Genomic DNA, 13,487 nt, shown 5'->3' with positions numbered 1-13,487 from the left:
TTCTGCAAGCCATTCTAAAAAATTAATCACACCTGAGGAGGGGGCTATGGGGCCCTCTGAGTCACAGCCAGTCAATCAGAAGTACAAGTAACAACCTGGACTTGCGACTCAGCTTTGAAATGGAAAGGGGCTTCCATGGTGGCTCAGTCACTAAAGAATCCACCTGCAATGCAGAAAACCCAGGTTCGATCCCTGGGTTGGGAAGATCTCCTGGAGAAGGGAATGGTTACACACTCCAGTATTCTTGCCTGGAGAATCCTGTGGACAGAGGAGCCTGGTGGGCTACAGTGCATGGGGACGCGGTGTCGGACATGATTGACACACATTCTGAAACAGAAGGCGGGTCTTGTGGGGCTGAGCCCTTTACACATGGAATCTGATTCCATCTCCAGGTAGGCAGTGTCAGAATTCAGCTGAATTCTCAGACACCCTGACGGCATACACACACACACACATATACACAGTGGAAAGGGGTCGGGGAACCCTTTTGCACATACTCACTTCCCAATCCTCCTTTACTCTCCCCAAACCATAGCAACTATTAATCTTCTTCTTGTCACCAAAGTGGCTTTTTGTGTCTGACTTCCATTCACTTAGCATGTTTCCAACCATGTTCCTTTTGGCTATTAAGAGCAATGCTGCCATGAACGTTTGTGTACAGTTTGTATGGACATCTATTCTTATTTATTTATCTTGCACATATTCCCTGGAGTGGAATTACCGGGTAATCTAGTAACTCTATGTTTAGCATTTGTTTTCTAAAGCAGCTGCACCATCTTACATCATTTTTCACATTCTTAACATAAACTTAGGAGATGTCAGACTTCCACAGAATTGGGGATTTACTCTCACCAAGCCCATTTTACGTGCCAAATGTTATGCCAGGGTTTTAAATAATTTCTGATTTAATTTTCCTTAACAACTCTATAATGCAAAAAAGTATCTCCATTTTACAGGAAAAATTCGTATCTCAAAAATTGTGATCTACTCAAAGTAGGTTTATAACCTACTCTGAACTCAGGTTGACTTTAAAGCCTGTCCTTTTTATCCTCTTATATGCAACACTTTGGCCACCTGACACAAAGAACTGACTCACTGGAAAAGACCCTGATGCTGGGAAAGATTGAAGGCAGGAGGAGAAGGGGACAAGAGAGGATGAGATGGTTGGATGGCACCACCAATGCGATGGACATGAGTTTGAGTAGGCTCCGGGAGTTGGTGACAGACAGGGAAGCCTGGTGTGTTGATGTCCATGGGGTCACAAAGAGTCGGACACAACTGAGCGACTGAACTGATGCAACCTCTGCACTGAGCCATATGCATAGTTTCATACCAAAAGAATTATTTGAAAAAATAAATGTAAGTTTATCAGTCATTATAAAACAAAAACTTCCCAAATGTACAGAAATTTCTAGAAAATATAAGAGGTTTCTTTCATAAATGAGTTTCATTTCATCAGTAAATACTTCCTTCACGTAGAGTTACTTAAAACCAATCAATCTAAAAATCACCTAAGCATTATACAGATTCACTTCTTCCATCAAAGCTGTATCCACTGACCAAAAAAACTGGGCTATCTTCTGCTATGGGCTGAATTATTTCCCAGAAAAATCCATATATTGAAGCCCTATCCCTTCTTTGACTATATTCAGAGACAGGACATTAGTAGGTAATTTCCTGGTGGCTCAGACGATAAAGTGTCTATCTACAATGTGGGAGACCTGGGTTCGATCCCTGGGTGGGGAAGTTCCCTGGAGAAGGAAATGGCAACCCACTCCAGTACTCTTGCCTAGAAAATCCCATGGACAGAGGAGACTGGTGTCCATGGGGCCGCAAAGAGTCGGACACGACTGAGTGACTTCACTTCACTAAGGTTAAATGAGGTCATAAGGGTGAAGGTCCAAATCCAAAAGGATCAGCGACCTTATAAGAAAAGGGCGAGACCTCTGTCTCTCTGCCATATGAGAACATTAAAAAGAAAGTGTCCAAGAAGATGGCAGTCCTACCAGAACTGGCCATACGGGCACCCTGACCTCAAGATTTCCAGCCTCCAGAACTTTAAGAAAATAAATCTCTATGAGATTTTGTTATAGCACCTTGAGCTGACTAATACACCTTTCTTCATGAATATCACAAACTATCCAATTATTGGTATTTTAAGCACTAATAAGGATCAAACGGAGAAGGAAATGGCAACCCACTCCAGTAGTCTTGCCTGGAAAATCCCATGGACAGAGAAGCGTGGTAGGCTACAGTCCATGGGGTCACAAAGAGTTGGACACAACTAAGCCACTTCAGTTCCACTTCTTTATGACTTCCCTGGTGGCTCAGATGGTAAAGCGTCTGCCTACAATGCAGGAGATCCAGGTTCAATCCCTGGGTTGGGAAGATCCCCTGGAGAAGGAAATGGCAACCCACTCCAGTATTCTTGCAAAGCAGTCATTAAGCAGAGTAGAAATCAGCTAAGCCAATAGACATGTATGCATTTTGAGCTTGTTGCTCAAAAATATTTGCAAGTCCCATGATCAAAGAAACTAAAAAACAGAATGATGGCCATTCTGTTAATTCAGAATTTAATGAGAAAGTCAAGGAAACCCAGAATCTTCCAAAAGGGCTTTGGAGTTAGACAAACCTGAGTCTGACTCTTTTTGGCCACTTCTGAGCTTTGTTTGGAGAAGGCAATGGCATCCCACTCCAGTACTCTTGCCTGGAAAATCCCATGGATGAAGGAGCCTGGTAGGCTGCAGTCCATCGGGTCACAAAGAGTCAGACACAACTGAGGGAATTCACTTTCACGTTCATGCATTGGAGAAGGCAATGGCAACCCACTCCAGTGTTCTTGCCTGGAGAATCCCAGGGACAGGGGAGCCTGGTGGGTTGCCATCTACGGGGTCGCATGTTTATGGGGTCGCACGACTGAAGCGGCTTAGCAGCAGCAGCAGAACTTTGTGTTTGAGTAAGAAACAAGCTCTCTACCTATTCTTGTGTTCAGGATGCTTGTTTTATTTGAATTAAATAACTTTATTAACATTTATAATATGCTGAATACTATTTTACATCCTAGAATACCCAGTATAGCTACAAAATATTAGGTGCTCCAGGCATGGTGGTGCTTATTGTTAGTGAACAGACTCTGGAAAAGGACACCAACGCAAGCATTTATATAAGCACCCACATTATGCCAAACATTTTGCTGGCACCCTGAATATAAAAGCGCTGTCCTACTCTCAAGGAGCTTATAGCGAAGAGGGACAGAAAAATCCACACCATTATAAAACAGTGTAATAAACGCAATGGCAAAAAAAATATGCAAAGGACATAGTAACACAGAAGACAGCTGGGACGTAGATAAATCAAGGACTACTTCTCAGGTCTGACAAGGAATTCTCTTCCTGATTTCTATTCCAGAAAACTTCATAAGCCTTTATTTGAGGAAGCATTCACTGAAGTACAGCCTCAGCTCAGATTCTCTCTGACTTTTACTTCCACTCACTTTCATCCATCAATTCAGAGAAAGGGGAGAAGCGCACAGAAGAACTGAAGTATCTTTTTCCTCCCCAACAACTGCAGAAAAATTGAAATCACATTTTTCCAAACCCTTCTTACACTTATGATAAAGACTGGGTGTTAGACAAAGAGAACAGATTTATGCACAAGGGTAGGGGCTGGGGGAGGAAAGGGTGGGATGTATGGAGAGAGTAACATGGAAACATCTATTACCATATGTAAAGTAGATAGCCAATGGAAATTCGCTATATAACTCAGGAAACTCAATCAGAGCTGTGTAACAACCTAGAGGGGTGGGATGGCAAAGGAGGTTCAAGAGGGAGGGGACATTAAAAAAAAAAAAAAGACTGGGAATTTCACAAGTTATACAGTCACCCCAGATTTAAGCTGTGTGTAGGATAAGTAACCAAAGCTGTCAGTTGAGTAAGTAATTTCTTCTATACCAGCCAAATGGGCCTGCCAGTTATTTCAGTTATTCCAACTGGACTAACTGAAAACCTTGACTGCTGTAAAAACCAGTACATTTTCTTCATCAATCCACATTCTTATTCATGATGTATTCCTTAATACCTACAAGGCAAAACAATGCCTAAATACATAGCACTGACATTCTAAAAAATGCAAATTTGGCTCCTGCCCCTAAAATTAACCTCTGGAAGAAAGCCACACATCCAAAATCTACAAGCATAAAGCAAGATCCATGGGAATAGACAGACTACTATTACTATCCTTTCATGGGCTCTCACTTGACCGTTGACACAACAATCCTTGAAATAATAGAATAATCTCCATATTTATCAGTTTTCTCCATTAACAAGTCAGCATATAAAACCAGGATCTTCTGAACTTTAGCTATGCCACACTCTTAAAATGTGCATTAAATTTATCATTACTATAAATGAAGGTAACAAAATCACAAGAACTATTTCAAAGACTAAACATACACAAGGAAAGGAAACAAAGATCGGTTTCCTCACCTATAAAAAAAGAACACTGGACTAGATCACAGATGGTTAAATTAGGAGCATACCAGGAAACACTTTATTGCCACTCTGTACAACCCTCATCCCAATCAAACATCATGGCCCTTTTTCACAAAACCCAGAAAAGCAGCTATGCCCTTATCAACATGGCAGCCACTATCAACTGGGAGTAGATAAGCAAAATATAACCTGCTTGCCATCCTTGAACTAGATGAGGTGAAGCAAACTACCCAAAAGATTTACCTAACCAGTCTGACACAGAACTAAGCCCAAAAACAAGATGAGCAATGTAACTGTACAAGGTTTGCTGCTGCTGCTGCTGCTAAGTCACTTCAGTCGTGTCCGACTGTGTGTGACCCCATAGACGGCAGCCCACTAGGCTCCGTCATCCCCAGGATTCTCCAGGCAAGAACACTGGAGTGGGTTACAATTTCCTTCTCCAATGCAAGAAAATGAAAAGTGAAAGTGAAGCCGCTCAGTCGTGTCCAACCCTCAGCAACCCCATGGACTGCGGCCTTCCAGGCTCCTCCATCCATAGGACTCTCCAGGCAAGAGTGGGGTGCGGTGCCATTGCCTACAAGTACACAATACACACTCTCTTCTAGTCAATATTATCATTTGATCCTTAATACCCAGTAAAGAATTATCCCTATTTTGGAAGTGAAGTGGCTCAGTTGTGTCCGACTCTTTGCAACCCCAGGGACCGTAGCCCACCAGGCTCCTCGGTCCAAGGGATTTTCCAGGCATGAATACTGGAGTGGGTTGCCATTTTCTTCTCCAGGGGATCTTCCAGACCCAGGGATTGAACCTGGGGCTCCCGCATTGTAGGCAGACGCTTTACTGTCTGAGTTACCAGGCAGGCATCCATATTTTTAAATATAGATCAGTGAAATAAAGTGACCAGCTCAAGGTCATCCAGCTAATAAATGACTTGGCTGAATCCTCACAACTCAGGTACACCTTTTTTCCATGAGAAGGTCACAGAAGAGTGAGTGGAATCCTGGACTATTTAATACAGATCTAAGAATGTCAATCCAAAATCTTCTGAGCTCTTCTTAGCCACTAAGCTACATACAACTATCTTATATCAGACAAGCTCCTCTATCAAAAAAAAATTTTTTTTAGTAACTAACCAACTAAGCAAAAATGTTATCATTTAAAAGGTATATACTATATTAATATTACACATAATCGCCTACCTCTATCACAAATCACCTTATACTTTTCAATCATTACATAAATAAAAAATAAGAATAGAACAAAAAGTCGGATGTTCCACTAAGAAAAGTAACAGTTTTTTAGGTCTCAACCCTCTCACTGTTTTGTATAAGAAATACATGTTCTCATTTTAATTCTCATCTGTTTTTAAAAAAAGTACTAACAAGTAATTCTATACACAGCTTTTTATATGTGTAGAATGCCATTAAGATTGCTTCAGGAACAGGATCTCAGAAAGCTGGACATGACCGACCAACCAAGCACAAGGTATTATTCCATTCCCTTCTGCAAAGGAGTTATTACATTATACCACAGTGAGAGTGCCATTCCTGAAACTAAAGTCGTTGGTCACAAATGCCTAAACCACAACATATTTATCACATCCCCTCTTCAGAATTATGACCAACTTAAGGGGAAATTTCCTACCCATGCACTCCTATTTCTGGATGGCCTTTAAAGCATCAGAACTACTTATAATTAGAGAGACTCAATTTAAGAGTATAACATTTACGTCCTAGCATACTGGAAAGCATCGAGACCAAATCAATATGAATATAACCTAAAAAGCCGTTAAATACGCACCAAAATATGCCAGAGCTTTTTGCAACCAGCACTTTTTACTTCCTTACCAGACTATCCTGCTTTTACAGCTATCTAAGGAAATGTGAATACATATGAGTCGCACAAACCACCTACCAAATAATCTAATGCCTTCCAAAGTGAAAAGCTGATCCTCTTTTTCTGCTTGTAAATTATTCACAATTAGCCTACAAAGAATTACTGTAGACTAACAAACTTTTCAGACCTGTGTACCATGTTCTTTATTTAAGCTACTGGAAAGCTTCGGTGTGATTCCTCCCTTTCTACATTTAATAAGGAACAGAGCTGAGCAGGAAAACAGCTTAAACGTTACAAATTACTTTTTATTAGAAAAGGAATTTTTAAGTGAGGATATAATTTACCTTTGACAGGTTGATAACTATACATAATAGTGATCAAACTTCACTGAATATTTTTTAATTTTTAAGTTTTTTTTTTTCTTTTTGGTTCAGTCTTTGAATCTGACAACTATACAATCATTTTATTTTAAAATAATTCACTTTCATTGTTTTACATTTTTCAATGTTGGGAAGTTTACCTAAAGTTTGGAAAAACTTGATAAATTCTCGTTTCCAAGACCCCTATAATAAGCATTAAAAGTTACAGCAGAAATCAGCAATATATTTTATTACAAGACTTAACATTAGCAATGCTTTATTATAGTTCCAGAGTTTTTAAGGACATCAATAACTTGATTCAAAAAAAGAAAACTATGTTCAAAGGCATGGCTCAAGTTTTTCAAGCCATATTTTACAAAGTATGCCATAATTACATTTTGCACTGATCTATACTTGAAAATAACTTGCTTGTGAAATCACTAAGGAAAAGGGGTCACTTATAGTTTTTCAAGCCTTCAAATAAAGCTCCATAACTTGAATCAGAGATAAACAATTCAAATTCACAATAAGCTGAAAGCTATATCTCAAATATATATATATATATATATATATATATATACACACACCAAAATGGGAAAGTAGTGTTCAATCTTGATAGGAAAAAAAAAAGTTTAAAGTGGAAACTACTTAAATTGAGAAAGAATTCCAATGACAAGACATTTTCTTGCCAAAACGCAGGAATGTGTAGATTGTATCATTCAAATCTCATTGTATTACATTATAAGGGTTTTGGCAATGGTTAGCCATTAATCTTTTAACACAAAGGAGATTCAAATCCAAACGAACTGTAAGACTATCTCTTCCAGAAGGCAGAAATGGAGTAATTTACTTTTATCCACAATTGTTTAACCTAAAAGGAAGGCCTGAAGGATGATAACGCAGAATGGATCAGCCTTCAGTCTCCCAAGTCCCATTTCTCACGAAGTCTTGCACCAATCCGAAAAGAGAAGGTTATGGACACAAAACATAGGAAAGGCTGAAAAAAAATCTCCAATGAATGACACACCACATCATGGTTTATTCTCTAACACAATTGGAGAAACAAACACGAAAAATATCACACCATATGTTTCATCGTATCAATTAAAGTAACATTTTACGACAGTACATTCAATTCTTTGGGGCTGAAAAAATAATTTAGCTTCTGTTTTATTGATTAGAGAGAAAAAGGAAAAAGGCAGCTGCTGCAATGCAACACAGGCTGCTAGAGGAAGAAGAGAAAAGGGTTTTCCAAACAAATCCCTCCCCCGCCTCCGTTTACACACCCCGAACAACTTACTTATCGCAGTCTTTCACTGTTCCCCCGCCTCATATTAACGTAATAAATTCTTTCCCTTCCCCCACCACCGTGAAATTTCACCTTTCTGAGCTCTTTCACCTACCACTACCAGAACACTTCATTCCCCACAGAAATTTCAGGTCTTTCAAACTTTTATCCTTTTTTTTAAACACCAGAGTTTTGTTATAAAAGTGAACGAAATTTTTACATAGAGACGGAAAAATACCTGTTTCCCAGCAACAAGCACGCTTCGATTCTCGAACCCCTCCCCATCTCCCAGGTTTGTCTCGCAAGGGCTGGGGGGGAGGGAGCCAGGAGCATATTAAATTTAGGAAGGGAAATCCTGGGCTCAAGAGGAGCATTTGAGGAAAAACGGGAGAACGTCGAAAAGAGGAACGCCCCCCCCTCCCCAATAAGAGGGGCTGGGGAGGATTACAAGAAAGAAAGAGAAATGAGAAGGGACAAAGGGGGAGGGGGGGAGATAGAGACCGGAGACCTGGGAGACGCGCCGGGCCGGGAGAGGGAAGGCGGGGTCCGGGGAGAGAGAGAGAGGGGTCGCGGCTCCCGCGGCACAATGGCCCGCCGGCCCCCGCCCCGCGCGCCCCTCACCTCATGGTGCCGGCCGCGCCGAGGCTTCCCCAGCAGCAGGGAGACGCGGGAGGCGCCGAGCTGAGCGGGGGGGGGTCTCTCCTCCAGGGGCGGGGACGCAGCTCGGGGCCGGCAGACAAGTGTCCAGCTCCTCCTTCGGGCGGCCGCGAGGCTACACCATCTCCTCGCACAAAGCCGAGGCGCCGGTCCGGAGCGGGAGAGGAGCGGGCGAAAGAAAAGCTGGGGAGGGGGCGGTGAGGCCGAGGCGCCGACTGTGGGTCCCGCGGCCGTCGCAGCCCCCCACCTCCTCCTCCTTCACCTCCTCCTCCCCCGGGAGCTTCTTTGGCCGCCCTCGGAGGGGTGCCCGCCGGGGCCGCGCGCCCGGCCGCCGCTCCACAGGATCGCGCCCCGCCGCGCCCGCCGCCGAGGCCGTGTGCAACCGGCAGCTGCGGCAGCCGCGGGAGGAGAGTCGGGATAGCCGCGAGGAGCCCGGGAGGAGGCGGGGCGCGCGGCGGAGGAGCACGCAGGCGCCGCCTTCCTCCCCTCCTTCCCCCGTGGGCGAGGGGGCGGTGCGGGGGGAGGGGAGGCAGGGGGGCCGGGCTCCCCGCCCCGCGCCGCCGGCCCGGGACCCCGCCGGCCTGCGGGGAGCCGCGAGGGGCGGGAGCGGGCTCGGCGACGGCGGGTTAGCAAAGGCTCTTTGTTGCTTTCCCACCCCGCCCCCGCCCCCCGGCCCCCTGGGATCAGGGCTGCCCACGCCCCCGCCCCGAGTTGTCCTTGGCCGTCGCCCCCCTCCCCCGCCCCCAGTCTACTCCCGCTCCCCTGAGCCTGGGGGAGCTCCCGGGCCTCCCCCGCGCCAGAGCGCTGAGTGCCCAGACTGGGGCGCCAGGACCTCCCGGTGCGGGACCTGCGGGCACAGGCGTGGGGAGCCGGGAGGCGGCGATCTGGATGCGTGAGACTGGGCCGGGCCGGGGGGACTCCGGATCTGCCCGTCCGGGTGCCCTCGCGCGGGGCTTGTCCTCAGCTCGCCCTGTTGCTGTATCTCACGACCCGGACGTGCCAGTCGTTGGGCATCCCGGCCAGCCCCACGGCCCGCCCCCGCCTCGCTCGGCTCCCGGCGATTCCTCCGGGCTGGGGGGAGGGGTGGCGTGTACATGTAAAATATGGTCATCATTGTTCGCTTCGCTCCTTTTCTTTCCGAGGAATCCCAGTGTGCTGTACCGATGTAACGAACTGATAGGCACACACCATGTATAGGGATGACTTCATCCCCGAAAGAACGCGGCCAACTCGCGGGGAAACGCAGTCGCCGGGAGACGCGCGAGGCATCGTGTGCAGCAGCAAGAGTGGAAGAAGAGAAACGCAGCTCGGGAAACCGCTTTCTGTCGTCATTAGCAAAAAGGGAATTCCGGCCGCAACAGGGGGATAAAGGGTGGGAAACTCGGGGTAGGGGTGCAGGGGGGCCGGGGAGGGATATGAATGATGTAATGATGGTTGTAAATTTTCCATCATTGGTTTGGTCTTGAAATCACCTTTAAAAGGTAAAATGTAAAATGCTGGCGAAGCAAACTCATTTAAAGTCAGTGGCGTTGGGGGATGGGGGAGTCCATCCAGAAAGCCAGGATTTACAGTAGTGGGAGTTTTTAGGTACCCAGAAGCAAATCCAAAAATCAAATGAAAAATTAAACTGGACAAATTGCAGGCCTTTTGTAGTCCCAAGGAGAAGTGTGTGTTTTTTAAGATGATTGAGAAGGAAAAGGTCTATTGCTACTGGGTCCGTATGACTGGAGAATCTAATCCAAAATGGAGGACCTGCCATGACTCCGGAAATCTAGTCGAAAGTTTTGGTGTTTTATAAGATGGAGGTACAATTCAAATTATAGTTTTGATAATTGAGATCGTGTACACTTCCAAAAGAAAAGTGAACAGGTTATAGTCATACTTGGTGAATGCCTGACTTGTCTATAGTAGAACTGTGTGGCCCAGTTTTAACTATAAAAAGCTTCCCGGTTTCAGATTCAATACCAAGTTATTTTCTTTTTGGAACCTGCAGCCTCTAACCAACAGCCCTGTATACTCAGTGACCTGGAGCTATGGCACAGGACCAGGGTGGCCTCAGGTAGTAAAAAGGCACAATGACTCTGCTTAGACATGGTGTGCTTAAACACTAATTTCCACCCACATGTCTAATTACATCTTAACTATCACAGTGTATTTTATTCAGGGATCTCCAAGCACTAGAAAGGAAACAGTCTTGCCCATCAAATGTCCTTGCTGCCATATTACAGGTAGAGACAGAGAAATACAGAACCCGAGAACTGGATGAGTTTGTGCAATCACCACAATTAAAAACCATAGCTACTAACTATGAGGCTCTTTGTCCTATCCTAAGTACTCACTGTTATTTATGTAATTAAAACACATGCACCTCAGATAGTCTCCAAATTAACCAGAGAACATTTGCTGTGGAGGTTTTTTCCTTGAAAAAGTAATAATAAGACATGTTGAACCATCTTGCAAAAATATTAAGAAGAGGTATTTGACCACAAAGAATTCACACCAATTTGCCTTAGTCCATTCATAGCAATACAGTAAATCCAGCAGAGCTTATGTTTCAGGGAAAACTCTTACAAAGGGCCAAAAGGGGTGGAGATGTTGCTGTAATGACTCAAGCTATCTCCTGCCAGAGACAAGAGGCAAGGATAAAAATGCCTTACAGATGACTCCATAACCTACTTCTCATTTGTACAAGTTAATCCATCCTGTGCTAAATAAGTGATATATCACATCATCTTTATCCTTCCAGCAAGTGTTTCAATGGTATGGGCACCAAATTAAGCAATCCAAGTGGAAAATGCTGTTCTTATTTTCTATGTTTATTAAAAATGTACCAGCCAAGAATTTTGGCTGGCTACAACCATTTCCATACTTTTGGATGGCAGCCCACCAGCTCACAAGTTGATCATACCATTGCCTTTGGATTTAGATGTTGTGATGGGTGGCCTGACCTCCAAAGGTCAGTCAGTGGAAGGGCAATTTGTTGGCTGTGACAAAATATTATTACTTGTTGTTCATATTTGGTTTAACAATAAAAGAGCAAAAGGGAAACTTGAGCTGGGAATTCACCAACTAATTCTGGTCACAAAGGAAACTTCGTGGAATGTGTTACTGTATAGAATAAAAGAATTTTAGAGATGGAAGGAATCTTAAGTCCAACCCACTCATTTTTTCAAAAAAGGAAAGTGAGGCCCAGAGAGGTTAAGTAAACTGCCCCACAGTCACGCAGTCTCTTTCTGGTAGAACTGGAACTTAAACCCAGGATTTCTAATTATTGGTCCATTGCTCCTTCTACCACATCATACTGCCTTCCTAGGGCATAAGTAAGTGAGTTAGTAAAATGTAAAGCTGCTTTAAAATTAGATGATTTTATTGGCTTGGCTGAATGGTGAAAATTGCTTGCATTTTTCTCTCACAAGTGTTGCTCAGCCTGAAGCCCAATACCTGGCCCTCAGGTAGGCACCTGGATATTTGGAAATAAACAAATAAATGAATAAATAAATGAGTGACTGCTCTAATCAAAGATGAAGAGGAAACTCTTCATCAAAAGAAATACAATCTCTTCTTAGCACTGAGTATATGGACTTAAACTTTGGCTTACAGAGCAACACCCCAGCTTAACACCACAATGGAAGGCCTGCTCCAAGCCCTAGGTATGCACAGCGATCCCCGCGATCCCAAGTTGTTCTGTGCCTTTATTAGTAGTGTGTGCCCAAGTGTAAGATGAAACAAAACACACTTCTATTGAAGATGGGTTTGCTGCAGGAGTGTTGTCAGTCTGGCTCTGAGGGTTCTCTCAGAACAGGCCTTGTTTAAATTCGTCTGATAGCATCAGTGTAGGCTTATCCTCCATTTATGGGCATGAGGAGGATGCATGACTAATGCTGCTTAGCAGTCAGGAAATTATTGCTAAGGATTGTAGGCACGGTCTCCTCCATCACCCAAAAAAGGGATCTCCCCTGAAAAACCAAGAGTTACATAGGGATGGGTGAGGACAAGAAGTAGTTCGGAGTGAATGTGATTGTATACTTTCACTTAGATGTAATGGGATTGGGTTTTCTTTTGTGGCCATTAATGTAATTTTTGTTTGTTTCCCCAAGAATGGGAAAAAATATATATATAACATGATATTCCAGTAGGATTCAAGATATTTTTATTACTCATCTTTCAACTTTAGCTGTCCATATATAATCTTGGTTCAAAAATATTATCAGAAGACAAAGACGGTAGAGCAAACTATTTGCCTCTCTGCCATTTGCATTTTTCTGCCATTTGTCATTTTTCTCCCTTCCAAATTAGGATTTATTCGGTTAATTTCATTTCCTCTTTCCCAGAGTCTCTTTCTTTTCTTACTGCCACAGTGTTTAAACTTGGCAGAAGATTTCTAAAGCCTGAATAATATTAGAGTAACAATTGGTAGAGGCCACATTCTATACAATGCAAGGCATTATTTCCACAAAATTCAGCCATGGATCCCATTTAAAGAGTACAGCAGGTGGGCTTCATTTCTAGATAACGATCAAGTCATGATGCTTTAGTAATTGGATTGGAAAGAAGCATCGCCATAACCCTATTCTGAATTATCTCTTATAAAATCTGGCTGATAGCTTGGCAAGAAAAATGAGTGGTTGCCCTGTCTCTTGCATTGAATTGATTTACTTGTCCCATTGACTTAATCAAATTTGAAAATACCAGTCAATTATCCTAGGGACATTATGATTGGGCAACAACTGACCTTGGAGTATTTCCTCAAAGGAGATCAGGGGAAGAGTTAATAAAAGATTATTTTTCTGGCTAATCATGGTAGAGAAGAAAGATATTATCACTAGGATGTATCCTGAATGAACTGTTTAAAGTCAC

At 43.5% G+C, this 13,487-nt stretch overlaps 1 protein-coding gene and 1 non-coding gene across 10 annotated transcripts in view; one reads left to right on the top strand and one right to left on the bottom strand.

Annotated features, from left to right (window-relative positions):
- The window catches only part of ENAH (ENAH actin regulator), a 159,664-nt gene extending 150,408 nt beyond the window's left edge, over positions 1–9,256 (bottom strand). For 6 of the 9 annotated variants that reach the window (XM_025286052.3, XM_044943109.2, XM_025286054.2 and 3 more), the window contains exon 1: positions 8,212–8,273. In XM_025286052.3, coding sequence (XP_025141837.2) covers positions 8,212–8,258 — 47 coding nt within the window. In that variant the 5' untranslated portion in view covers positions 8,259–8,273. Of the gene's footprint in view, positions 1–8,211; positions 8,402–8,594 lie in introns of those variants that run through there. The other 3 variants (XM_025286049.3, XM_025286048.3, XM_025286050.3) reach the window with 3 other exon arrangements.
- TRNAC-ACA lies at positions 2,317–2,388 on the top strand. The gene has a single exon. It is a non-coding gene; the product is annotated as a tRNA-Cys (tRNA).
- Positions 9,257–13,487: the final 4,231 nt, after the last annotated feature.

Source organism: Bubalus bubalis, chromosome 5 (assembly GCF_019923935.1).
Source record: "Bubalus bubalis isolate 160015118507 breed Murrah chromosome 5, NDDB_SH_1, whole genome shotgun sequence".
In the NCBI taxonomy this organism is placed as follows: Eukaryota; Metazoa; Chordata; class Mammalia; order Artiodactyla; family Bovidae; genus Bubalus; species Bubalus bubalis.
This window is presented reverse-complemented; position numbering and strand designations above follow the sequence as displayed.